This window comes from Mirounga angustirostris, unplaced genomic scaffold (genome assembly GCF_029215605.1).
Source record: "Mirounga angustirostris isolate CCGP_5_RB_7025 unplaced genomic scaffold, mMirAng1.0.hap1 SCAF_5, whole genome shotgun sequence".
Classification (NCBI taxonomy): Eukaryota; Metazoa; Chordata; class Mammalia; order Carnivora; family Phocidae; genus Mirounga; species Mirounga angustirostris.
The window spans coordinates 24,053,778-24,081,571 of record NW_026991713.1 but is presented as its reverse complement, the minus strand read 5'-3'; the positions used below and the strand labels follow the sequence as shown (position 1 = coordinate 24,081,571).

The window sequence follows — 27,794 nt, the reverse complement described above, 5'->3', positions numbered from 1 at the left end:
ATTGGAACACAGGATGCTCATTTGTTTATTTGTGATCTCTAGCTGCTATGAGCTATAGCAGCAGAGTTGGGTAGTTTTGAGAGAGACCATATAGCCCAGAAAGGCTAAATTATTTATTTTCTGGTCCTTTACAGGAAAAAAAGTTTGCTAGCCCCTGTGATAGAAGGTAACAGGGAATGGGGCAATAGTTTAGATAGGGAGGTCCAGGAAGATTTCTCTTAGGAGATGACATTTGAAGTAAGAACTGGAATATTACACTATGTTTCTCCCACTAGATCACTAGCTTCTTGGATCAGGAGCACTACTATCTTAACTTTTGAATACTTTAAAGTGCCTAGTACAGTGTATCACTTGGTTACTCTTTCTTGAATTGAATTAAATTCCCTTTAGTTTTAAATATCTGAAATTTAATATTTGACTTAATTTTTTTTTTCATTTGGCCATTCATGTCCTTTTCCTATTTTTTAAATGGGGAACCTAATTTTTGTATTATGGAAATACATAGATTTACCATGGAAGACATTATAATAAAAATCAAGTTTAATCTAATTTCATACAAACTGTGTTTAAAAATAGGTCACAGAAGAAGGAGTTGCTATTTTAAGACATATGGTTTATAGCACTAATGGGCTTGGGCATCTGACAGAACTGGGTTGGAATCCCAGCCTTGAATCTCACTAGTTGTATGACCACAGGCAAGTTATTTAATTTCCCTAAGCCTCACCTTTCTCATATGTAAAGTGGGGGTAGTAATGCCAACCCTTCACAGCTGTGAGGACTAAAAGAAATAATACACGTTAAGTATTTGGAATAGGGCCTCACACAAATAAATGTTTGGTAATTATTAGCTGTTTAGGCATCATCATCACACCTACTATGGTCCTGCCTTCCACGTGTGAATTCTTCATCCCCTAGTCAACTAATTTCTTTTTTTTTTTTTAAAGATTTTATTTATTCATTTGAGAGAGAATGAGATAGAGAGAGCATGAGAGGGGGGAGGGTCAGAGGGAGAAGCAGACTCCCCGCCGAGCAGGGAGCCCGATGAGGGACTTGATGCGGGACTCGATCCCGGGACTCCAGGATCATGACCTGAGCCGAAGGCAGTCGCTTAACCAACTGAGCCACCCAGGCACCCCCTAGTCAACTAATTTCAAAGAGGTTTTTAGGATCCAAATTTGTTTTGATACATTGATAGAAAAGGAGAGGAACAGTGTTAAAGATAGAGAAAGATGGGGCGCCTGGCTGGCTAAGTAGGTGGAGTGTGTGACTCTTGATCTCAGGGTTGTAAGTTCTAGCCCCACACTGGGTATAGCGATTACTTTAAAAAAAAATCTTAAAAAAAAAAAAAAGAGAGAGAGAAAGAACCAGGAACCATTTTTTTTTGTGACGTAAATCACTGCTGAATCCTAGAGGCATGAGATCAGTGTGCGGGATCCTGACTTGAGATCCCCCGCAGTGAAAAGACCCACTAGTCCAAGAGAAGGGGCCCCCCACTTGAACCCCATACCAATACCTCCCCTGAAAGCAAGACTTACCTACTAGTGCTGGGGTGGGGCATGGGAATTTCCAAGCCTGTTCCAAAAAGCAAACTGTTAGACAAACAAAATGCCTTAGTGACATGCCTTAGTGAAGCTGTTTTTGTCACTGAAATGGGATCTCGCTGTGCAGTTTGGTTCCTTACTGAACATACCTGTTACAGTTGCCTTTGCCTCTACTGTGTCTCCCTAATTAAAACAAATATTGCCACACACAGCCTGTGACAAAAAAAAATTGAGAATAGCAAGAAGGTGGAGGAAGGAAATGAGCTCTCTGTGCTAACCAAGGAAATAAATGACCATTAGGTTTCATTTCTGGTGTACCAGCAACAAAGTAATCCTTTCCTTGCCTACATAGGTTCAAATTATTGCAGTTTCCAGGTTGTCAGGTAGGAGTCAAACATGATGCTAAAAATATGCTTTCTGTTCTTGCGGTGACTGACCACGAGGAGGGCTAAGTCATTATATACAACTGTCTGCTCATCAGTAATTATTGACTTCCAACTGCACACAGAACATTGGTGTGTAGATACTTTATTGCTGTGAAAGCAGCAGAGATTAAAGGTCCTGTGTTCAGCTAAATTAAATATTTTCCTATTGGTTCACATGATACAAATAAATTTACCGTGTATGTGTGTGTGTTTGCGTTTGTGTGTGTGTGAACTGAACTGACTGCAGTCATACAGAATCAGTATGGAAGGAAATTCCTAGGAGCAGATCCTGGTTCAAAGGTGGAAAAGATGATTCTAAGCCAAGAGATAAGCCCCACTGTATAAGAAGATTGCAAACTAGTTTTTCTTGGCTGCATGAATTTGTTAGGATTTCTTTTAGTTCAGGATCTCTAGCTAGACCTAGCGTAGTGCCTGACAGATAAGAATGATAATCATTAATGCAAATGCTACTGCTAGTAATAATTTTTATTGGGCAATGGAATGTGCAGACACTACTCAGTGTTTTAAATATGGTATCTCATTGCATATTGCAAGAACTCTGTGAAGTTGGTTACTATTATTATCCCCACATTAGAAATGAAGAAATTAAGCAGCATGTTGGGATCTCACACTTGTAAGTGGAGGAGGCAGGAGTCAAAGACAGTTCTGCTTCAGTCTGGGATCTGCATCTTTCACTAAATTATACCCAGCAAATGTTTCATTAGAATAGAGAGCAGATGCTACAGGGAATTGAGGAGTGAGAGAGTGAAAGTTGCAGGTGTAGATGAACCTTTGGGAAGGTTTGGGTGAGAAGTCTGCAGGGGTAGAGGAACAGCTGAAGGGGGCCCATCAGGAGGGCGCTAGGATGGGAGGTGTGATGAGGGAAAAGAGCTAAGAGGGGTGGAGTTTGCCTCTCTAGAAGAGACAAGGACAAACAATGGAGGAGGGCCTTTGGAGAGGGGGTGGGAACAGAAAGACATGACAGCATGAGCAAGAGAGCTGACTGGGAACAGAGGAAAGACCTCTTTCTCTAGGTCTTGGGGTGGCAGATGAAGGTGAGTGGGGGCGTGAGTGAATGTGGAAGAAAAGGGTGGGAGAAGCTGGGGCAGTTCACACCCAGAGGTTTTCACTGACTCTGTGAAGTGGAGGCAAGTTTACCTGCTGTGGAGAAGGTGGGGGGTTGAGGGCATGGTCTTCCAAGGGAAAGAGGAAGGTCTTGAGTATTCACAGTCGTTGGGTGTGATGAGGGAGGAAGCTGAGCAAGGACAAATATGAGGATCGAAGGTCACACTGAGATTTAGAGATCATACATTTGTTGGGGTACCAGGTGGCTTGGCTTGTGGGTTTTCTCCAACCCCCTTGCCTTCCTGGACACAGGAGAGGAAAATGCCAACAGGGGCAAATGCGGGAGGAGAATACTAGCAAGGCAGCTGACAGTATGTGAGAGGCTTCACAGCCATGAATTTACCTCATAATAGATCCAAAAACTCCTCCCTTCTGTTCTGAGAAAGCACCAAGATGGCCTGATGTCTGCCATTGTTTCTCAAGCCCCAGTTGCACATAAAATAGTTTATTGTGCAATATATTTTCTTAAAAATAACTTGAATTTAACATAAAAAATCCTTAATGACAGGTAAGTTCTAAGGACTTCCATGACATTATTATGTACATTATCCATGTGTGTTCCTTTTCACATGGCTGAATTTAGTGCACACATGTTCTCTTATTTCTGATTCCTAAAATGATCATTTTTTGATGTATTTATGTTCAGATATTGACATCATCCGCGTGCTGGTCACTAAAATAATTATCTTTAAGAAGGTTTGGGTAAGAAGTGTGGAGAGGGTAGAAGAACAGGTAGAGGGAGACACAGAGTCACAGATATATTAACCTATCTTAGTTTAGTCATTAGCATCATTAATTTTATGTCTGATGTATTGATTCTATCATGTGACCATCTATGCCTTATGACCTCTTTTGACCTTATGACCCTGGCTGTCAGCTGGAGGATCGCTCCACAATGCTAGCATCTTATCTTTTGCTAGGTTACCATGTAAAAATGGGAAATAACACGTCTAATCTGTTAACCTAACCCAGACTGCCTTCTTGTTATCACTGCCTCTCAGGCCCATGGTTTAGATCCCTGTACTTAGTTCTTACCAAAATGTGTTCTAATGATGTGCTTCCATATTGGTCTACCCTGCTAGAGCAGATTGGGTTTTATATAATAAGACTGGATCTTACTACATTTTTATGCTCATTGCCTTGCCCACTGCTGGCTCCCACAGAGGTTTTTAATAAATGTTTGTGAAATGAACGAATGCTCTTGATGCATTTTCCAGAGATCCCCCTGGGTTGCAGTTCTATTCCAGACATTATCAGTGACTTTGGGCTCATCAACTCCATGCATTTGAATAGTAAACATTTGGCAAGTGCATCCTCTTTGCCAGCCATTGGACTGGACATTGGGATACAGAGGTAAAAGCCAGAGTCCCAGCCTTCGGTTTAGTGGGGGAGACAGGCAAATACAGAAGCAATTACAGTACAGGGTAAAACAGAGGCCTGGGGGCCAGACAGCTCTCCTCAGGAATAATCTCAGTTAATATTCTGGTATTATCTTGACATAATTCAGAAGGTGAGAAATTCCCTGTGATATCTTTTAAGAAAGGGTTTAATAGTTCCCTATAAGAAATCAAGTTAGTAGAAGCTCCTGTGGCCCATGGTTCAGAGTTTTAATTACTTTGGAAAATGATTGGGAGGCGGTAGAGAATCCTTAGGTAGATATAATAAACATGATCAAGGGTGCCCATGAACGCCTGTTCCTCTGATTAGGAAGACCTTTGAAAGACGAGGCAGAAAACCCAAGTCTTAGTTTTGGCAGCAGGCTCAGCGGTAAAGGCATGATTTATGGCTTTGTTCATGGGGATGTAGAGAACAGAACAAATCCCAAAAGCCCTGGATACGAAAATAAAGACAGAAGTTTAAAAAAGAAAAGAAAAGAAAAGAAAAAGCCAACATCAGCTCAGTTATAAGCTGCAGCTGAGTACATGGCACCGTGCTGGCCCCAAAGGAGGAACCCGAAGTGAGAAAGACAGGAGTCCTTGCCCTGAAGAGGCTGACAGTCTAGAAGGAAGGAATGTGGCTAGTGCTTAATGAAGATGATGGTTGTGGTTTTCAATGGATGACTGTTTCGCATAAAAGTAGGAAGAAAGAGGTTAACAGAGGTTAAAAGACCTGCCCAAAGTCACGGGGGCTGGCAGACTCCAGAGCCTGGGCTCTCACCATGACCATCAAGCTGAAGCCAGCAGTGTTCCCCCTTTTCAGTTGGGGTCCTCTTGGCGGGGGAGGGGCTGGACTCAGTCATACGTGGCTGAGGGAAAAGGAGAGTCAGGGTGTGGTCGTTAGTGGGCAGGCTTGGGAGCCAAACTGCCTGGCTCCACATCCCAGCCCAGCTCTGATGTGCTAGTTGTGTGACCTTGGGCAAGCCTCCATGTTTCCCTTTCCCTATTTGTAAACTGGGAATAAAAATCCTACTTAACCTCGGGGCGCCTGGGTGGCTCAGTTGGTTGAGCTTTTGACTCTTGGCCTCAGCTCGGGTCTCGATCTCGGGTTGTGAGTTCAGGCCCCGAGTTGGGCTCTGTGCTGGGCGTGGAGCCTACTTAAAAAAAAAAAAAAAAAATAGTACTTAGCTCACGGGTTTGTTTTGTGGATTAAGTGAGTAATCCACGTAAACTCTTAGAATAGTGCCTGGCACCATCCTAAGCAAAACATTATGATCATCTCAGAGCCATGTGAGTTCACATGGAGTTAGACCCTTGTAAGTAGAGGAGTGGCTGTAGTAGAAAAACATGTGTAGCATAAAGCTCCTGAGTACCTTCCCGAAAGAGAGGCTGCACTAATTCCAGTGCTAGGAATGACCGTGTGCATGATTTTTAGCCACATATATGTCCCATTTTCCTCTGTTCCAGTTACTATTATTATATAACAAAGCACCCCAAGCTTGGTGGCATAAAATGACCCACATTTTAACGAATATTTGGGAAGGACCTGTTTCTGCTTTATGGTATCTGGAGCATCAGCTGGGAAGACCTGAAGTTTGGGGATGATTCAGCTTCTGCGGGCTGGGATCCCTGAAGGCTCAAAGGCTAGTTTGGTTTGGTGCTTGATGCTGGCTATTGGCCAGGGGCTGAGGGCTGGGGATGCAGAGTGGGCTGTGGGCCAGAACGTGACACGTGACCTCCGTGGGGTTGGTTGAGCATCAGCGCAGGGTAGCGTTTGGGTTTCAGGAATGAGCCTCTCAAGAGAACTAGGCAGAAGCTCTGTCACTCTTTATGCCCCAGCTTTTTAAGCTACCTAATGACTTCTCCCTGCTAGTCCCAAATCCACCCACATTAAAGGCTGAACATAGATTCCACCTCTTGGTGGGCGGAGTGTCAATGTCAAACTGTAGGAAAGGCATGGGGTCAGGAGCTATTGAAGCTGTTTTGGGAAAATGCAATCTGCCCCAACATCCAGGAAAGCACTCCCAATCTGTTGGTGTCTTCCTACTCTGAGCAGAGGCCACTCCTGGCAACCTACTTGGGCAGTTTTTAAAATTAGTCAGCAACTCTCCCCAAATATGCTCAGTAACTGTCCTGAAGTTGCTCGGTGTGTTTCTACGGAGAAGGTAGAAGATAAACTAGGTGGGTTCTCAAAGCACCCTTTGAAATGACCGATGCAGGTTTCCTGGGTGATGGATGGGGTTGCACATGTCCCTATTTATGTGGGACAGCTCCCACTTCACTTTTTTTTTTTTTAGGCTGTGAAATCTTAGAGAGTGATGCTAAGCTATTTAATTTCCTTTGGCTAATTTTATTACATTACCGTATGCCTCTTGATTTTTTTTTCAACAAAACTTTCCAAATGGTGACAATAACCATACCGTCTTTTAAACTGTCATTTAATAGCATTGGGCTTAAGGTCTCACATATTCTACAGTAGGTGTTTAATAAGTATTTAAAAATTAATTTTACTAATAACTATAACTTCTTTTGGTTAAGAGTTGCAGATTTTCTTTTCTTTTTCTTCTTCTTCTGCTTTTTTTTTTTTTTTTTTTTTTTGTACCAGCCAAGAGCTGTCTGAATAGATTTTATGGGCATCTAGAATTACCTCTTTCTTCTCTGAGACATTATCATTCTGTCCTCAAGTGAAGAGTATCCTTTGTGTGTAAGTTCATGAGACATCCACTTAATATTCTTATATTCTTTTGAAGACAATGCCGGATGACATCAGTTCCATGCTGCTTTTAAAACATAGCCCCGACTTTGATTCCATCCTCTCACTCTTCACTTCTAGCTGTCAAATTTGGCTAAGGGAAAAAGAAAGCCCTTAAGAAAAGGCCAGGCTATTAATGTGCTCTTCAAAATGCTAAGAAAAGGCTAAGCTGTTTATAGCGTCTTCAAAATGCTCATCTCTCAGAGATTGGCCAGCAGTAGTGTCGAGGTGAAACACGCTCTCGCCCATCAGGGAACCAGAGCCTTTGTGCTGTCTTTGCTCCAAGTACTGGTCCTGCTTTTGTGAGACGTGCAATGTGCTGGTGTGATGGTACTTGGATGTGATTAAACCAAAAGATAGTATGAACCTGACATTGTGTATTGACTAAATGGCAAGAAGTGTGTGTACTCCTGGATCAAGCAAGCCTGGCTTCATTCAGGATAAAACTGCATTTCAGAACCAAAGGGGCGACTTCCTGAAGTTTAGTCACTTTGGGTAACTTCAAAGGAGGTGAAAGGCAGGGCTATCATTAGCAAATCTGTTTACTGCTTTCCGTTTTGCTAAAAACTGAGGTAAACATTTAGCTTCATTTATCTCATTCATTTTGCTGAATGCTTTTGTCTTGATTAAAAAACTGTACCCTTAACAATGGGATTATATTTTCATTTTTGGAAGATACTGACTTTTGCCTCACACAGCTGAGTCAGTCGGTAAGCTTTGGAAGTTCTCTGCACAAATGTTTTCATATTAAAATAAATCCACAAAGAAGGAGCAGGTCTAAATTTACCCATTCTCCTTGTTAATACTTAGGACACCAGCCATTCTAGATTTTTGCTCTTCTTCTGCCCGTATCTCAGGCAGCTAATGCCATTATGTTCTTTTCTCAACCACCTGTGAGATCCCAGTACGGTAGGAAGAGCACTTAGCACAAGTTCTTGTCCAGTTTTGCCTTTGTGGACAAGTCATTAATCCTTAAAGACCTCAGGGCTATTAGATTCTGTTGAAGGTCTCGGAAATGATGTATCTTAGTGGATAAAAACATGATTTAATTCTTGGTTCCACCATCTATTGATTGCATGACTGTGAGCAAGTTACTTTACTTCTCTGTGCTTCAGTTCCTTGTCTGTACATTCATTCTCCTCGTGGAGAATTACATTCGAAAAAGCATGCAACGCATTTTGTATCTGGCCAGTATAATGCCAGTGGTAAGCATTCAGTACATTGTGGTCATCCTTATTTTTTCCTGCCTTAATAATGTGAAATGAGTCTTTGTTCATCTGACCATTAGAAACTTGCTTCATTAGTGGCTTTTGGCCTATCTAAATATTTGCTAATTTTCAAAAGAGTGAATGGGCATTTAATAGATGTATTATTTTTCAACCATCCTTTTTTTAATTAAACTTTTTGTTTTGAGATCATTATAGATTCACTTGTAATTATAAGAAATAATATAGAGAGATCCTAGTGTACTCTTTACCCAGTTGTCCCCATTGGTAACATCTTGCAGAACCATAGGATATCACAACAAGACACTGACATTAATAGGATACAGAACAATTTTGTCACTACGAGGACCCCTTTCATTGTCCTTTTATAGACACTTCACCACCCACCCCACCGCTAGCCCTGATTTCTGACAATTACTAATCTATTCTCTATTTCTATAATTTTGTCATTTTAAGAATGTTATGTAAAAGGAACCATTCACTATTTAACGCTTTGGGGATTGTCATTTTTTTCACTCAGTATAATTCCCCAGAGAGCTATTAGACTACACTTCTGGATGAGCCAAAAAATATTTACGAACATCGGCACATTTTATTGTGGCCACAGAATTGTCCATAGCCCAAAGTGCCTGATGCAGAACCTGAGTCATAGCACCTGCAGATGTTCCGGGAAGTTCAGTGGTGGATTTCTACTCCACCTCCTTCCATCCTTCCTTCTCCTCCTGTCTATCCTTTCCCTCTTTCCTTGCCCCCTTCTTCTGCACACCCTTTTGTTAATATTGACAGACGAAGGTTGATTGCTCAAGTTAGAAATTCTAAAAAGAGTTCCATGAAAGGATTTATGTGAAATTCCTTTGTAAATTGCAAACTCTGTTAGACTTTCAATCAGACATTGCCGGGCAGTGTTTGCAGGCAGCTTGCGGTTTTTGCTGAGATGAATAAAGAAGTCAGCATGAGAAGTTTTTCTTTCCATGCCCTGCACAGGAGGTCTGCCTTCCAGTTTGCTGCTGTAAGTGGAAGCTATGAACAAAGCCAGTCATGCTTTGGTTCTAAGCAACAAAGTCCCATGAACAAAATGCAAACTTCAGTTCATGTTCTTTATCAAGCCTTTGTTCTAAAAAAGAGTCTCCTCCTGTGGTGCCTGGGTGGCTCAGTCGGTTAAGCAGTTAAGTGTCTGCCTTCGGCTCAGGTCATGATCCCAGGGTCCTGGGATGGAGCCCGTTGTCAGGTTCCCTGCTCAGTGGGGATCCTGCTTCTCCCTCTCCTTCTGCCCCTTAAATAAATAAATAAAAATCTAAAAGAAAAAAAAAAGTCCTGTTTCTAGTTGCCAGACTATAACCATCAGGAAATGGCAAGTATTGTTCGGACTCTGGGGTTTTCACTTCTACATCTTCTAAGACAAAAGCCCACAGGCAGACTTGACAGCATTTCTTCCTCTAAGTTTGCTGCTGAGATTCAAAGTCCTGACCTTTCAGTGGAGTTAAACCCTCACTCTGATGGCATTACCCCCCCCATATGATAAGGGGAGGACAAGCTTGCCAGACTTGCTAGAGCATACATGTTCTAGATGGGATGGGGTAGGTTATGCTGTGCCCACAAACCCCAAATCTCAGTGGCAATAAAGGTTCCTTTCTTTCTCATGCAAAGTTCAGTGAGGGTGGGATAGCTCTCCTTCTACTTATAGCCATGCTGTCTGGACCACGTGGCCTCTGAGGTCACCACTGCAGGAGAGAAGAGCTAGAGGACTTCACTGGATAATTTTAAGTAGGGCGACTATGCATCTCAGTTTCCCTGCGACACTCATAACATATACCTGTTGATTTGGAGAGATGCTTACTATATACTTCCCTTTTACTCTCAGAAAGTGTCCCAGTGTAGGCAGTAAATTAGGGTGACCATTTCCAAAAGCCAGCATGGACTGACTGTCATAATTTCTGTTCATATCCTATTGGCTTCAACCTGATATGCAAGGACATAGAGAATTGTAGAGGGACGAAGTATGTATTTTAGTGAACACTAATAACTTCTAGCACAATAGACATTTTACAGGAATGCCATGAATTTTTATATATATATTTATTTTATTTTTTATTTTAATTCCAGTATAGATAACCTGCAGTGTTACATTAGTTTCAGATGTACAATATGGTAATTCGATAACTATACATTACGCAGTGCTCGTCATGGTTATGTGTACTCTTACTCCCCATCACCTATTTCACCCACCCCCCCACCTCCCCTCTGGGAACCATCAATTCTCTATAGTTAAGAGTTTTTTTTCTTGGTTTCTCTCTCTCTCTCTCTTTTCTCTTTGTTCATTTGTTTTGTTTCTTAAATTCCACATATGAGTGTGATCATACGGTATTTGTCTCTCTCTGACTGATTGACCTCACTTGGCATTATACTCTCCAGCTCCATCCATGTTGTTGCAAATAATGCCATGAATTTTTAAATAGAAACAATGCAATAACTGCAGCTATGAAGACTTTGTTGAGCAGGTAGGATACAAATATGATATTCTTATGAACGAAGCCATATCATTTAATCACCCATGCAGTAGGCTGAATCATGCCCTAATCCCCAAAACCTTTTACCTTGTATGATAAAAAGGGCTTTGCAGATATGATTAAGTTAAGGGTTTTGAGATGGGGAGATTATTCTGGCCTATCCAGGTGGGCCTTAAATGTAGTCACAGTATCCTTATAAAAGGCAGGCGGAGGGAGCTTTGACAACGACAGGAGAAGGCATGTGGTAACAGGACTGGCGTGGATGCTGTAGGGCCTACAAATCAAGGGCAACAGGTGGCCTATAAAAGCGACAAAAGGCAAAGACTCAGATTCTCCCTCTGTAGCCCCCAGAAAGAACCAGCCCTGCTGACACCTTGATTTTCAGCCGGTGAAACTATAAATTCCGATTTCTTATCTCCGGGACTGTGGGAGAGCAGATTTGTGTTGTTGTAAGCCCCTGGGTTTGTCATAGGCTGTCGCAGCAGCAATCAGACATGAATATGCACATACCTTGTAAAGGTCAGCGTCTGACCTCAGATTTCTGTTTCTAGTTGAGGTAGAGACTGTTATTATCCATATATTACATGTGAGAAATTTAAGTGACTTGCCCAGGTTCCCCCAGCTAGTTAGTGTTAGAGGATCTACACCCAGGCAGACTGGCTCCTCAGAACACGTTCCTAACCACCCTGTGGCACGGCCTCTCCCCAGCTGCCCAACTGTCTTCTGAGCACCCCCTCTCCCCCGCCCCTGCCTCACCACGTGCGGCCATCCCAGAAAGCCCCTGCTCCCTGCAGCCTCTCCTCCCACTCCCACCTGACTACACTCCCCTGCTCCCTCCCACAGGCTCTATGGCGCTCTGGACCATTTTTCAGTTTTGCCTTTGGGAGGTTTTATGGAAGGTTCTAGGGCTTCCATATGGAATTCCTCAAGTAAAGTTAAGCTTAGGTGAAATTACTGAATTTCTTCATATTTAAGTTTATTGAAAGGTATTATTTGAGGGAAGAAATTGTTTCTGAATCTTCCTCCTACTCTTTGTTTCCTTGTTCTTCTCCTCATACTTCAGAAGGGGGACTATTTCTCAGGGTAATCAAATAAAGTGATTAATAAGAGTTATACTGAAAATGTATTAAGCTCGTCTTACTGTGACCCAGAAAAGCAGCATCTGGAAATTTGGTATAAGAATTCTTACTTAGTTATTACTTTAAATCTCCCTTTGGCTTGTATTAGTTATATATTAGTATGCTTTTTGCCATATTGCTAGTTGTTTAATGGTTTTATAGTTAACCATTGAATTAAATATTTGTGCCTGTCATGGCCCCTTCACTGAGCCACCCAGATCTCCCCTTCAGGACTGAAGAGCTCATTTTCCCAATGTGCTGACTGACAGCCCTCAGTTCTCAACCCTCTCCAGGAATTGCTGACAGGGAAAGGAGCTGGCCTCTTTCTTGGGGGAGGTCAGCATCTGATTACTGGTTGATATGGGGTGCAGAGACCTGACCCCCTACCACAATTCAGAGCATCTCTGAAGGGTCATCCCAGCTTCAGAACCCCTGTGGTGTTGGCTGAGCCCTTCCTTGTGACTGCATTGCAGCCCATCTTCTCTCTGCTAATCCTGCAGTCTTCCCTTTTCCCATGGGTGTTGATCCCAAGAGTATTTCCTAATAAGCTTCCTGGAAGCTGAGTTCCATCTCAGAGTCTGTCTCCCAGGAACCTGAACCTCAGCAGTGAGTTAAAATATAAAAATAAAATCCCTGATTGGTTATGAATACATGAATGCTCAATTATCCTTATTTATTGGAATTAGAAGAGTTCCAAAGGAACTAGGAAGCATACTCTGGCTTGAAGCTTATTTTCCAACATCATACACATGTCACCCAATCATGATTAAAACTACATTCTACAATGTGACTCCATAGCTCTTGACATTTTCTCTTGACCTCCATTTAGCAGTTAATTTACAGATGAAATAAACTCTGTAAAACAAAGACTCCAGCCCATTTGCAATCCTCAATAAATACAGACTTACTTTTTTAGAAAATGTACATTTTCAGAGTAGAAAAACAAGGACTCGGTAAAGCCTTAAAACTATCTTCTGAAAATATAGGGGAAGGGAGGGAAAAATGAAACAAGATGAAACCAGAGCCGGAGACAAACCATAAGAGACTCTTAATCTCAGGAAACAAACTGAGGCTTGCTGGAGTGGTGGGGGGTGGGAGGGATGGGGTGGCTGGTGATGGACACTGGGGAGGGTATGTGCTATGGTGAGCGCTGTGAATTGTGTAAGACTGATGAACCACAGACCTGTACAAATAATACATTATATGTTAATAAAAAAAATAAAATAAAAACTATCTTCTGAAAATAAAGGCAATGATGTAAAGTGATGTAATCACATATAAGTACTATATCAAAATTTATGCTCTTGCATCTCCACCGGGAATGAGAAATAGGCATTCAGTTTTGTAACACATTGAATATAGGCATTTCCGTTAAATCCTCCCTCCAAGAAACTTTCACTCTTCCCCCAAGGCCCTGATTATAAGCACTGAGCCATTGGCCATGAACTTGGATCTAGCCTTTATGCCCCATGCACTTCATTGTTGGTTGCATAACTCATCTTTCCTGTTCTGATTAGAGCTTTTGATATTTTAAAGGGGATTTGCCCTGTTTGAGACCCTTTATTAGTTCTTTATCTGGTGAAAAATACTTTTCTGGAGAGAGGGAGGGAGCAGCTGCTCTTTCTGCACAGTAGGGTGTCACATTTCAAAGACTCTTTTCCCTGGGCCTTAGACTCTTGAGCAGTTAGAATAAGCCTGATACGTTCAGCCTGAACTTTTACTCTTCTTCTTAAAGATCTCTTTTGGCCTTACAGGATTGTTTTCTTACAGGATCTATTTTCTTAAATAGTTCCCTCTAAAAAGCATATACCCGTAATGGAGATGTCACTGTCAGCTCTGTCGCTTTTCATCAAGGAGTGCCTCGTGGCCTGGGAAGGGTGTGAAGGGCAGTGTATGCCTAATAGCTGCCAAGGAGGAGGGGAGTGCAGAATGCCCCAAAGGCCCAGAGACACTCAGAGCTGAGCACCGCCCTAATTTACATAATGCCAGATGTGACCGCTAGGTGGTTTCTCCTGACACCAACCAATTCTGCGATTTGCTGACCCCAGCGGGGTGTCTAACCATTCAATTCCATTAGCCTACACTCCACAGATGAAAGGCTTAATCCAGGACTGCCCCCACTTCTGATGCCAGCTACAAATGAAGTGCCCAGGCTAGCCACACTTCTGCTCCGCAGACTACAAATTTGAGAGTTCCCATGATATCCCCTCCAATTGATAATTCACTAGAATGAATCACAGAACTCAGGAAAGCGCTTTGCTTGCAATTATGTTTATTATAAAGGATACAACTGAGGAACAGTCAAATTGAAGAGATGTATAGGGCAAGATATGGGGGGTGGAGAGGGGCAGAGCTTCCATGCCCTCTCGGGGCGCCCCATCCTCCCAGCACATCAATGTGTTCACCAACCAAGGAGTTCCTTGAAACCTGTGGTTATGGGGTTTCTATGAAGGTTTCATTACATGGGTCCAGTTGATTAAATGGTTGGCCATTATGATCAAACTCAATCTCCAGCTCTGCTCCTTTCCCCAGAGATCAGGGCCTACGGCTGAAAATTCCAACCCTCCAATCACATGGCTGGTTTTCCTGGTGACCAGCTCCATCCTGAAGCTATCAGGCCCCTTCCCTGCCATAGTCATCTTATTAGCAGACAAAGGAAAATTCCCAATGGCTTTAGGAGCTTTATGCCAGGAACCTGGGACAAAGACTAATGAATTAGTTTTTCTTATACCACAACTCTAAACTATGAGCATATCCTAAGATTGATTTTTCAATGTACACCCAGTGGATGTAGTCCCCCTCAATATATCTTCCCTTAGGGAGGCATTCTTCATGTAGTCCAATAAAGAGGCCATTGTGCAAAACATTTCTGGCATCTACTTAGATACAAGAAGAGAGACAGGGCCCTTGAATGTTGCCGAACAGTTTCTGGCCCGACTGAAACATTTGGGTTTCCTGCGCATGTAGGACAATGTGTCTGAGCATGAATTGTCCTTTCTTAAAAGGTGAACTCTCCTCAAGAGCTCAAGGAAATGCCATGCACAACCAAGTCTCCGTGGTGGCTCAGTGATAATAGCGGTGGTGGTGATGATGATCTAAGGAGAATCAGCCCTATTTTTAGATAGTATAACATTTGAACCAATTCTCTGTAGAAATGCTTTCTCTCCCATATTGCACCTTTAATTTCTAATTTTCTTGTTCTCTGCAAAATGTCTTTATAATAATGTTATTTCTTTAAAATTTAATTTAAAAAGATTTCTACCATCTTACCAGAATGACCCTTTGATCTCACATTATGTTTAAAAAAAGAACCCCTTTTTTGGTCATATTTAAAGTTTTATTAACACAAAATTAGAGTGATGGAAAAGATAATCTTGTTCTCAGCAAAGTTTGAAATTTCCCGTGGTCTGGTAGAGTTGTACACGAGCCCTTCTCGCCTTCTTAAGAGTTGGGTGCTATTTCTGGGGAGATAATACCTATTACTGTCGGTGGTGGGATTCTCTTGATCATATAAAGTACAGTGAAACCAAATCTCTGTAGCTTCCTCTCATCTAGAACTGCTATCCGATGGGTCACCAGTCATTCATGGTATTGATTCTTAAGTAAACTAGTATCATATTATCCTTCCTACTTTGGAATGCATGTTTTTCCCTAGTCTGAAAAAAAAAAAAAAACCCAATAAATTGTTAACTTCGAAGACTCAGGGGATATATTGAGAAAGAACTATCACATGATATAGAAACTTACATGTGAGCATACTGGATGAAAACAGCATTTGTTTTCCTGCCTTGAGGCTTTTAACCACCACCCCTGCCCCCCGCCTTGGCTCTGGCTCTCTGTGTTTGAAAGTCCTTGAAAGGAGGCAAAGTTAAATCCATCCATATCACAAGGCCCACAGTTTTTGATAACCCACTTACCAATTAAAAGAGCAGGCAAACCTGATTGAATAGTGGGAATTCGGTGTTCCCCCTCCCCTTTCTTCTTGGTCTTCTTGGTCACATAGAAGCAACGAAAAGGCAACTGACACTGTGCTGAGAGAGAAGCAAGAAGAGTTCTCAACGTAGGTGCTCAATAAAAACTCACTGGATTGAGAAAAACCATAGGTACTTTGAAGACTATATGATTTCTCTTTCAGTCAAGGAAAGTTATTGGAACAAAAGAACAGAAGTAATAAAATCTTTCATTATGATAGAATCTAGTTTTCATGCAGAAACTCATATAAAATATAGCATTGGCAGATAAACTTTAACTCTCCAGTGACTTTCAGAACTCCCCCAGACAAGGTCAAGTCCTGGCAGTGAACCCCTTTAGTGCGCCCCAACTTGATTACCTTTTTTTCTTTCCTCTTGTTATTTCCAACTTCTATCGTTTCCAGGCAGAACCATCACCGTTTCTCCAATGTTGCCCCTTAAAGCAGAACCTACTTGAACTAATTTACAGTCTATTTACCTGCCAGGCTGTTTTCTTCCTTTCTCTCCACAAAGTCTTTCTTGATCCATGAAAAGGAACCGGGACTCCTTGGTACCTTATCCAGGATAATTCAGACTGAGAGCTACTTACAGAAGACATAAAAGACTCCCCCATGATTGTACAATTGCCAATCCTGTCTCCATTGAATGGCCAAAAAAAAAAAAAAAAGATTCAGTAATTTCACCTAAGCTTAACTTTACTTGAGAAATTCCATATGGAAGCCCTAGAACCTTCCATAAAATCTCCAAAAGTCAAAACTGGAAAAGGGTCTAGAGCGCCACAGAGCCCGTGGGAGGGAGCAGGAGAGTGTAGTCAGGTGGGAGCAGGAGGACAGTCTGCAGGGAGCAGGGGCTTTTTGGGGTGGCCACACATGGTGGTGGGGGGGTCCGAGGACAGTTGGGCAGCAGGGGAGAGGCCGTGCCACAGGGTGGTTAGGAACGTGTTCTGAGGAGCCAGGAATATAGATCCTGGCTCTGATACGTACTAGCTGAGGGAGCTTGGGTGAGTCACTGGAAGTGTCTGAGCCTCTGGGGCACCTGGGTGGCCCAGTGGATTAAGCAACTGACTCTTGACTTTGGCTCAGGTCATGATCTCAGGGTGGAGAGATTGAGCCCCAGGTCAGGCTCTGCTCAATGGGGAGTCTGCTTGAGATTCTCTCCTTCTCCCTCTGCCCCTCCCCACCCTCAAATAAATAAATCAATCTTTAAAAAAAAGTTTCTGAGCCTCATGGGGTATTCACATTATAAAACATTATGTGGGCTTACTTTAAATGTCCTGGTATCAAGATTGAGTAGATACAAATCAAGAAACATGTTTAAAGAAGTGCTTTACCTGTTAACTCTATCATTTTATTTGAAATCTTATAAATTCTAATTTGTAAAATCTTGACCTCTCTGGGAAAAGATATATAACTCTGACTTCCTAAAGCATTCAGATTCCCGTAATGTTTATAGCATTGATGTACTTTGGGTGTGAGATAAATTTCACATTTTCACCTAACTCAACATTTTTTAAAACTGGACTCCATGTTTTTGATGATAGTGGCTTTTTAATTTTACTGTTTAACAAAATAAACTTTCATAAATTACCTGGAATATGTTTAGGTGGTAGAATTTTTAGGAGTAACAGGACTCTGTAGCACTTCTAGGAATCAATATTACTTTGAAATTTTTAGCTATTGCAATGAGACAAGAGAATAAAATCAGTAACATAAATACTAAGAAATAACAAAGTTATATTTATTTGTAAATGATATAACTGCAAAACCAAAATGTAAGGGTTTTTAAAATGATTAGATTAAGAGAATCTGATAAAGTGGCTGATAGAAAAATTAATAACTTTCTACTAAGAATAACCATTTTTTTAAAAAGGTTTTATTTACTTATTTGACAGAAAGAGACACAGTGAGAGAGGGAACACAAGCAGGGGGAGTTGGAGAGGGAGAAGCAGGCTTCCCACGGAGCAGGGAGCCCGATGCAGGGCTCTATCCCAGGACCCTGGGATCATGACCTGAGCCGAAGGCAGACGCTTAACAACTGGGCCACCGAGGCGCCCTAAGAATAACCATTTTTGACAAAGATTTTATTTTTAAGTAATCTGTATACCCAGCATGAGGTTCAAACTCACAACCCTGAGATCAAGACTCACATACTCCACCAACTGAGCCAGCCAGGTGCCCCAAGGACAATCACTTTAAACAGAACTTTTAAAACTTTAAAACATTCACAATAATAACAAAACTATAAAATGCCTAGGAATAAATTTAACAAAAGTAGTAGAGGACGTAAGTAAAGAAAAGAATGAATTTTAGTAGTAGACATTTTTACAATGCCATTCATTAAATAAACCTTACCTTTTTTTCTGAACTGAAAAGTCAATTAATCATATGTTTATGACATCCTGTCATCATTTCTAATTAATACTGCATGGGGATTCTCAGCCAGTGAAGTAAAGGAAGAAAACAAAAAGGTATAAGTGTGAGAAAGGAAGGAATACAATTCTTATTATTTATAGACATAGAAAATCCAAAGTAGTCTTCAGATAAACTCTTAGAATGAATAAGTGAATTTAGCAAAGTTGCTATATGCATATGAATGTAAATGTAAACTCTATTTCTATATAGCAGGCAAAAATTATAAATGAAAGATTTGAAAAGCTATCATTTACTGTAGTATCAGGAAATTTACACAGAAATGCAAAGGACCTGGAATAGCCAAAACCATCCAAAAAAAGAACAAAGCTAATGGAATTACACTTGTAGTTGTCGAGTCTTATGAAAGAGCTGTAATAACAGTGTGGGATTGGAGTAAGTATAGATATAGACCGATGGAACAAAATACAGTCCAGAAAGAGATCCATGCATATTTGGCCCAATGGTTTATGTCAAAGGTGACTTTGCAGTGCAGTGAGGCAAGAACAGTCTTTTCAACAAATAGATCTGGGTCAATTGGGTATCCATACAGCTATATATTTCTGGTTGAAGTGTTAATTATCATAACCTATTTGGAAAGTAATCTGGCAAGAAATGTTAAAATGTAAAATGTAAACACCCTTTGACTAAACCAAACCATCTTGGGGAATCAGTAGAACAGAAATAGAAGCATCTATACCCAAGGATGTATATGAATAAACAAACATGTACAAAAACTAGAAACAACCTTTATGGTGATTGATTGAACAACAGGATGCGGCCATCCCATGCATTGTTATGTAGCCATTAAAAAGAATATGCTCAACAATGATAATAATGTGTAGCCTTTACTGTGTGTTCATTGTGTGCTAGGCATCATTCTGAGTATTTTATATGTATAAACTCATTCCATCTTGTAACAACAATGCATTGTAATAATAATTGTAATAACAATATTATTTCTGTTTTATGGATGACCAAGTTAAAATTCAAACAGATCAAATATTTTACTCAAGCTCACATAGCTGGTATGTGGTGAGGTCTGAATTTGAACCAAAGTAGTCTTACTCCAGAACACACATGCTTAAACTCCATGTAGTTATTCTGCCTCCTTGAATTGATTAAAGAGGGATTTCTCTTACATACTGGTAATTGAAAAAGCAAATAATGGAAACCTAGTTATCCTATTTCAAAAAACAAAGGAAGGAAAAAAGGGAAAATAAAAAACCCACATGAATATACATTCATCAGAGGATTTTAAAAGTCTTGGAAAGATACTCCTCAAACTGGTAATACTTATTACTTCAGGATTGAGTGAGAAAGGAGGACATTATTAATTTTTTTCACCTCTTTATTATGTTAAGTTATAGAAAGCACTGGAATACTTTGGTCCTGTTTTAATCCAATGAAGTGAAGAAAAAAATAAAAACCAGCCTCCACTTTTAGGTTCACTGTGTTTTCTTAAGAATAAAAGATTCGTTTAACAATTTGACAAGAAATTAATAAAACTTGTCTTCTAATTTCTTACCAGAATTTAGGGCCACAAGCATCTAATCTGTTGTGGTCATTCTACATGACATTTGCTCATTTATCTTCCAAAGTATCTAGATCTGCGTAAAGTAGGTCCCCAGGAAATGTTAAAGTTCCTTCCTATTTATTATTCTCTCCTTTCTGCTTCTCTCTGAAATGACCAGTGCTGTGGTCATAAAGGCAGTCTTATTTTCCATCTTTCATTCTGTTCAGGTGACTGAGACTGGACTAGTTCTCAGCACGGTAACCCAGTGCCTCTTCCAGAGAGAGTGAGCGCCAAACATACTTGCTTCACTGTGGCAAGACTTAAGCTCAAAGACAGGGAGATTTGTCCACTGGGCAGCCTGTTATGGAGGAAAGCATTTTGTTAGGAATGGGGCCAAAGTCCTACCTTTAGAATCATATACAGTGGTTATAGGGATGCAAGTAGTCCATATTTCTAAAATATCTACTGTTTTATAGGCTAATCTATGAATCTTAATAGGGTCTAAAATGATTCGTGTGACATTTTAGCCATGCAGAGATATGAAACTTGGCATTTGGCCTTAGGCAAGAGTTAAATATCTTTCACATAAAACCATTATATGGAATTGGTATTTGAATGTTTGAGAACTTTCCTTCAGCCAACAGTTTGAAACGATGCATTTCATGAACACTTTCTGCTTTTTCTCAGGTCCCATTTGATATCTCGCTGCCATCTATATTCCATCTTGAGAGACTTTTTGACCTTGCTAATGGTTGTATCATATCAGGAGGAAGCCTTTTCAACTGGATGGTGTCGATTATTCCCTAAACGTTCTTTACATGTTAACTAACCTTATAAAGGATTTAATTGATGTTCTTTTTCTTGGTTTGAATACATTTTGGGAACTGTCTTCTTATAACAAGCAAAATAAAATGGTTTCTTACATAAGCTAAATTTCCTCAAAAATTGTAGTTTTGAGTGATGTCTTAAATTGTATCTGAATTAAATGACAATGCTGCTGCAGCTTATTAAAACCATCTCACAGAACTATTCCTAAAAGTATGAATAGTGTGCCCGGTGCAGCTATTCCCATGTTTATACAGCTCACGTGTAGGTTGTCTCTAGATGCATCCACAGAACAAGATTGGATTAAAACAGTGGTTCTCAACTGGGAGCAATTTTGTCCCCAGGGCACACGAGGCAATGTCGGAAGAACTTTGATTTCTGTAACTGGGAGGATGGCGCTAGTGGCCTCCAGAAGGACACTATACTGCAGTGGAAGAGAAAGAGAAAAGAACAAAATACTTCCCATTGAATTCAGAAAAAGAAATTGCCTGATGACCATACCTTCATATGAAATAAAGCTTGGGTCTTGCAGAAAACCGTTAGGATAGTGACGGCTCTTACGTGGTGAGGGCTTCCGAATCCTTTGACCAGAGACTGGAGTTTATAAATTTCTCTTGTGGGAGAGAGGATGCTTTCAAGGGTTTTGTGTTTCTCACAGAGAGAGTTTAACTTACGGGAAGTTTAGCCACCAGGGGCAAAAAAGCACAACAAATTACCTACACATTTAATAGGTGTGGAAATAGAGCATCACTCATAACCAAGGCCATTCACTTCAACCTAATATTAATTTCCAAGGAGTGTATATGCATGCCTCCCACTAGTAAGTTTTTACTAACTGGGTGCTTTTCATTTTTGTTTTAAATATTAGTGGATATAAAGTCATATACTGTTTTATAGGACCCTAGAATAATGCCTGGCACATAGTAGAGGACTATAACACTTCTTGGATGGATGGATGGATGGATGGATGGGTGGATGGATGTGACCAGGTAAGATGGCACTATGGGGGTATAAAAGGAGGGGGAGGGAAGGTATCACCACCACCTCCACCATCACTACCTCCACCATCACTGCCTAACCTTTCTGGAGCATCTACCATGCTAGACACTATATTATTATATACTTCATATGCATCGTCTCCTTCTGTCCTCACAAGATTTATGACCATGATGCACATAGAATGACTGACCCCATGTAACTGATAAGGAAACAAAAGCATAAGTCAATTAAACAATTTGCCTAATGATCACAGTTAGAGGTAGAACCAAGATTTAAGTTTGGTTCTGTCTGACTGGAGAACTTAAACTCTTCATTGCTACACAGGCTTCCCCTCTCTTGCACCCATCCCACTGCTCCGGGAAATTTGAAAGTCAAGGAAAAGGAGGACATAGCTGAGCCTCAGGCTAAAACTGGAACACCTATTGTCTGCTGTAGGAGCGGATTTTTTTAAATGACTTGCGGACCTGAGGGGATGCCCCCAAGAAAACATGGTGGCCGGAGTGGGGGGTGGGGTGGAGTCCCCATTGTCATCCATGCCAATATACTGGGGATGGCAGATCCCTTCCAACTATCACAGATAATATTTCAGCACATTTGTACTTTTTCTCCACTTTTAGTCACTTACAGCTGCTGTTATTCTTAGGCGTTGTTTTGACCAAGAGAAACACTGCCTAAAATTGCACCACACCCTACAGACACAGTTGCCCCATTTTAAGCCATAATTCCAGAAATTCCCCCATTTCTTCTAAAATAGGAACACTCCTGGTTAAAGCTGAAACTTTCTGTACAAGGCAGTGAGGAAATGGCGAGCAAAGGGGCTGAAGTACAAACAAAAAATAAATTCAAACCTACCAGGATGAAAGATGTGTTTATTTCCAGAAATGTCGTTCAGGTTTTGTTTTGTTTGTTTTTTTTTTTTAAAGACCAAATGACACAATTTGCAGCTGCTTATTTTTTTCATGTAATATCCAGTGTCTGCAAATGCTTTACAGCAGACACCTGCGATGTTTTCTATTTTAATTAGAGAATGACAGGACGCAAACGGAAAGAGGAAGAAGAAGGAAAGCAGAAAGAGAAGGGAGGGAAGCAGGCAGCGAGAGAATAGGAGCCAGGGCCAGCAGCTAAGTGATGGGTAATAAAACCGCAGAGCTCCCCATATCTTTCTCCATATCAATCTCCAAGAAATTGCTTTAGAAATTGACCACCTGCCAGCTATTCAGAGGCTTAAACGCAGTAGTCTCGGTTCACTTCATGTGTAGGTGCTTTACGCATTCCCCACCCCAGCTGACTTGTTCTCCTTCATTGAATTACAGGGGAAAATGGCACATTTTTGGACAGTACTAGAAACTTGGTTTCTGCCTCTAGTCTGCATCGCTCTTCCTTCTCCTTCTGCGCATTACATGAATCTTTCCATCCTAATTCAAATGGCACAGTGTCGAGCTCCCAGAACTCCTCGGGCACTGGCTCGTGCACTGCTTATTTGGCTCTTAATAGCGCCCTTCAGCGCAGAGGTTTGCATTGTTAACATTTTCACCATGCAGTCTTAGAACCTTAACTCAAAGGATGGCGTAAGTGTGTGAGTCCACCCCACATTCCTTCGGCTTTCATTTAGCTTAAGACTGGATACTTCATTGTTTGCTAAGGTATCTTGGAAGGTGTCCATAAAGCCTGGAAACCTAGGTGAAATATATATAATGTCATCAAGGCTATCTTCAATCTATGGAAACATAAATTTTAATAATTTAATATTATCTGTGTGTACACAGGATTGGACAAGCCCATAGCTGTTGATTAGGGGAGAAAACAGTAGACCAGGAAGCCCACTGTGGAAGCACCTTTTCTCATTTTCCCATGCTTGAAATGTTTGTGGTATATCTCCCAAAGAAGCTTCGCTCACGTGCCCAAGGAAACTCATGCAAAACTGTTCACTGATGCATTGATTACAATAGCAAAAAACAACCCCCCCCAAACACAAAGAAACAAACCTACCTAATATCTCTCAGGTGGAGAGCAGATAAATAAATGACCGTGTCATCATGCAGTAGGATAGTACACAGAAGTTAGAAATGAATGTGTAACAGACTACTGCAGAATATTGTAAATGAATCAGAGACGTATTTATCTGGATACGCTTCAAAAGTAGGTTGAGTAAAAGAGAAAAAGTGAAGTGTTGCAGAAAACATATATGAAGACACCATTTATATAAAAGTTATTAAAACAGGGGAAATGACCTAATATAGAGTAATTATGGATGTGTAAGTATGTACTAAAAGCATTTTTCGATGCAGGTTCATGGGCAAGCCCAAGTTCAGGTTTGGAGTCACGGAGGAGAGGGAATGAGATCTAACAAGAAGGCCCAAGAAGTTTCATTTGTACTTTTTTCAGCTGGGGGTTTGTTACATTGGTCTCTACTTTTTGCATACGTGAGATAGTTCATAAGTTAAAAGCAAGTGCATCATTTACCTTCTTCATCCTGTTTGCCAGCTCGTTTTGTGTGGTCATTGGCTCACCTGTCGGTAAATAACTATTAAATGTGAGTTATGACGCTGGTCTCATTATATAGCTGTAGTTCACATCTGGTTCTGTTATTTGGGATTTTAGTGACAACTAAAAATCATTTTGAAACTAATGTCAAATTATAAATGTGCTCAATTTGGGGAAACTCCATCTATGAAAATATTAATTTTTAATATAAGATAGTAAAGCCTCAATAAATGTTTAATTAAATTGAGACAGATCCCCTGTGCAATGCCTGTCAATGGTAAGTTCCCTAGTTATACTTTAAATTATTTGATTTTCCAAAATTAGATATATGCAGAACTTTTTACGTGACTACTTGTTATGCAAAATGAGGTTCATTTGTAAAATCCATCTACAATCTATAATTTCAACGTTTTTAAAAATATATTAAGAAGTTTCTCTTTACTGAAGATTCGTTTCCTATTTTTGCTTTACACTTCAGTAGAGCTTTATGAGATGCAACTCTGACTCTAAAATTTCCATAGCAGGGGCACCTGGGTGGCTCAGTCGTTAAGCGTCTGCCTTCAGCTCAGGTCATGATCCCAGGGTCCTGGGATCGAGCCCCACATCGGGCTCCCTACTCTGCAGGAAGCCTACTTCTCACTCTCCCACTCCCCCTGCTTGTGTTCCCTCTCTCGCTGTCTCTCTCTATCTGTCAAATAAAATCTTAAAAAAAAAAAAAATTTCCATAGCAACAGATTTTTTTTTGGTCATAAATACGGGCATGATTAAGAGGAAGACTTTAGTGACAGCAGTTTTTTTCATAATTAAATTCATTAGTTAAAACGCTGGGTTAAAAGGCATAGAGATTTTATTAGAACAAGGACATTTTCAACTGGAGCTTTGGAAACAACACAAAATTAATTGCTATTAAATTGCCTTTGGTCCTGTTTTATAGTTACGAAACATTTATACGTTTTGTATTTAATAACTTAGAATAAAACAGGTCTAAAAACCACATTCTGCCCGAGTGCAAATCAGCTTGAACCCTCCCTTAAAACTGTACACAATGTGAAAGAAAACTCAGCAGATTTCTAAATAATTTGAAGATTTTCTAAGAGTTTCACTACTGTCCTAATTCTCCCCCACAAGATTCACAAGAATAACTTGAACCGATTTCTCTTCTCATCATTGCAAAAACAATTCAGAACTAATATAGAGAATTTGTGAAATATTGAAAGTTACAAAGTAGAAAATAAAAGTTACCCAGAAATCCACTCCTATGAAACAATCAACGTTAACGTTTAAATATATGTCCTACAGCATATCTAATTGTCTTCCCTAAGAGCCAGTAAAATACAATCTTAGACTGAAAAGTATTGAGATTTGAGGCAACTATCCATATTTCCTGAGGTACAGTACAGATGCCTTTCCAGAGCATATTGGTTGGGAAAATGCCCAAATTGGGAGTGTTTAGACCTGGTGGTCTGGATGAGATGCAGTTAGAAAAATCAGGATGTAATTAGATCCAAAGGTATTGTCTAGAGTTCTACTTCTTAATAATGAAGTATATGGTAATGATCCATAGGAAGGAAAAAATATATATCAAATCTTTGTTTTGTCCCTTGGAGGCTGGTCATTTAAATCTCCTTCTTAGGGGCACCTGGGTGGCTCAGTCAGTTAAGCGTCTGCTTTGGGCCCTGGTCATGATCCCAGGGTTCTGGGATTGAGCCCCTCAGCGGGAAGCCTACTTCTCCCTCTCCCTCTGCTGCTCCCCCTGCTTATGTGCTCTCTCTCTCTATCAAATAAATAACATCTTTAAAAAAAAATAAAAATAAATCTCCTTCATAAATACACTAGTATTTCCCTGAAAAACTTAGCTCATTTGTTCATGCATATATTTGTTCATTTGATGGATTTTATTCATTACTTTGTACCTTTGCTTTTTGGCAAGAATGTCTTTTCTCACTCTTTTCGTTTAGAAGATATTTATTGCCCACTATGTGCCAGAGGCTATACATGAAGAATACCACTTACTTCTGTCCTTCAAAGAGTCACGTCTAGGGTGTCTGGGTGGCTCAGTTGGTTAAGCAACTGCCTTTGGCTCAGGTCATGATCCTGGCGTCCCAGGATCTAGTCCCACATCCGTCTCCCTGCTCAGCAGGGAGTCTGCTTCCCCCTCTGACCCTCCCCCTTCTTGTGTTCTCTCTCTTGCTGTCTTTCTCTCAAATAAATAAATAAAATCTTAAAAAAAAAAGTCACATCTAATGTTTTTTTTTTTTTAAGATTTTATTTATTTATTTGGGAGAGAGAGTGAGAGAGAGAAAGAGCACAAGAGGGGGGAGCGGGAGAGGGAGAAGCAGACTCCCTGCAGAGCAGGTAGCCCGATGTGGGACTCGATCCAGGGACTCCAGGATCATGACCTGAGCTGAAGGCAGTAGCTTAACCAACTGAGCCACCCAGGTGCCCCAAAAGAGTCACATCTAATGATAGCAGCTCTTCATCCTAGATTCAGCCCAGGCATCTCCACTACCTCGGACCTGTCTTTCCTGCTGTACACTCCCCCGCCTGGCCCCCCCGCCCCAACCGTCCCTCCACCTACCATACACATGCTCACGTGGGAGCCACTCTATTTTACACATGCGTATTGGCATGTCTGCCCCCTACCCTGTCCTCGAGGTCAGGGAGCAAGGTAGGTTCAAGGAAACCAATGAATTTATTTCCCCATTTTTTTAAATGGAAGTTTCTCATCTCATTAAATTTTAATTTGCATTTCTTTGACGACAACTGAAGTTGAATCGTTCTTACATTTGTTATTTGCTCATCACATTTTTTTCTATTTTCATGTCTCTTCAAGTCCTTTACTCAACTTTTTACTTGTACGCCTATCTATTTATTTTGTTGTTATTGTCGATTTCCAAGATCCTTCGATGTCCAGGCTATTAACCCTTTCCATATAATTTGTGACATTGTTTTCAGGTTTTCGTCTGCCTCTCTCAACTTTCATTTACAGTTCAGTGTTTTTTATTTTGAAAACTATGGCCATCAAATCCTGATCATTTAGTCAGTTATCTTCAGACCTCCTCAAAAAGGATGCAAGAGAGCTTACAAGTATGGATTCAATACAAAGCTAAGATTAGTTAAAGCCAGATGAGAAAAAGGAGGCAAAGAAAACAAGTAAAGGTAGAACACAAATATCATCTGACTTATGATGGAGCCAGGAGTTGAATTAATTTCTTGAAAAAAAAGATGGTGTTACAACCTTAACACTCACTAGGGGTCAGCCAGAGATGCTGCTGCGTGTTTTCTGGCAGCCAGCGTTCACAGGCAAATGCAACGCCTTACATCACTAGAGTTGTGAGGGCAAAGCAGACCTTGTACTTAGGAGCGCTGCTATTCCCAGTACCAATTCCAGAGAACAGTTTTTCCTGTGGGGCCTCATGAGATTATATTCTAAATGAACTGTTTCTTCGACGGCAGCCTACGGTGAAATGCAGCCCATTTCATAGATGGTCTCAAGGACTGTACACTTCCAAGGGTTGTAT

At 40.7% G+C, this 27,794-nt stretch overlaps 1 protein-coding gene across 1 annotated transcript in view; it reads left to right on the top strand.

Moving 5' to 3' along the window:
- Positions 1–20,890, top strand: part of CFAP54 (cilia and flagella associated protein 54) — a 295,241-nt gene extending 274,351 nt beyond the window's left edge. Inside the window, exon 68 of the mRNA XM_064590760.1 lies at positions 20,653–20,890. Within this exon, the coding sequence (XP_064446830.1) occupies positions 20,653–20,772 (120 nt within the window). The 3' untranslated portion in view covers positions 20,773–20,890. The remainder of the gene's footprint in view (positions 1–20,652) is intronic.
- Positions 20,891–27,794: the final 6,904 nt, after the last annotated feature.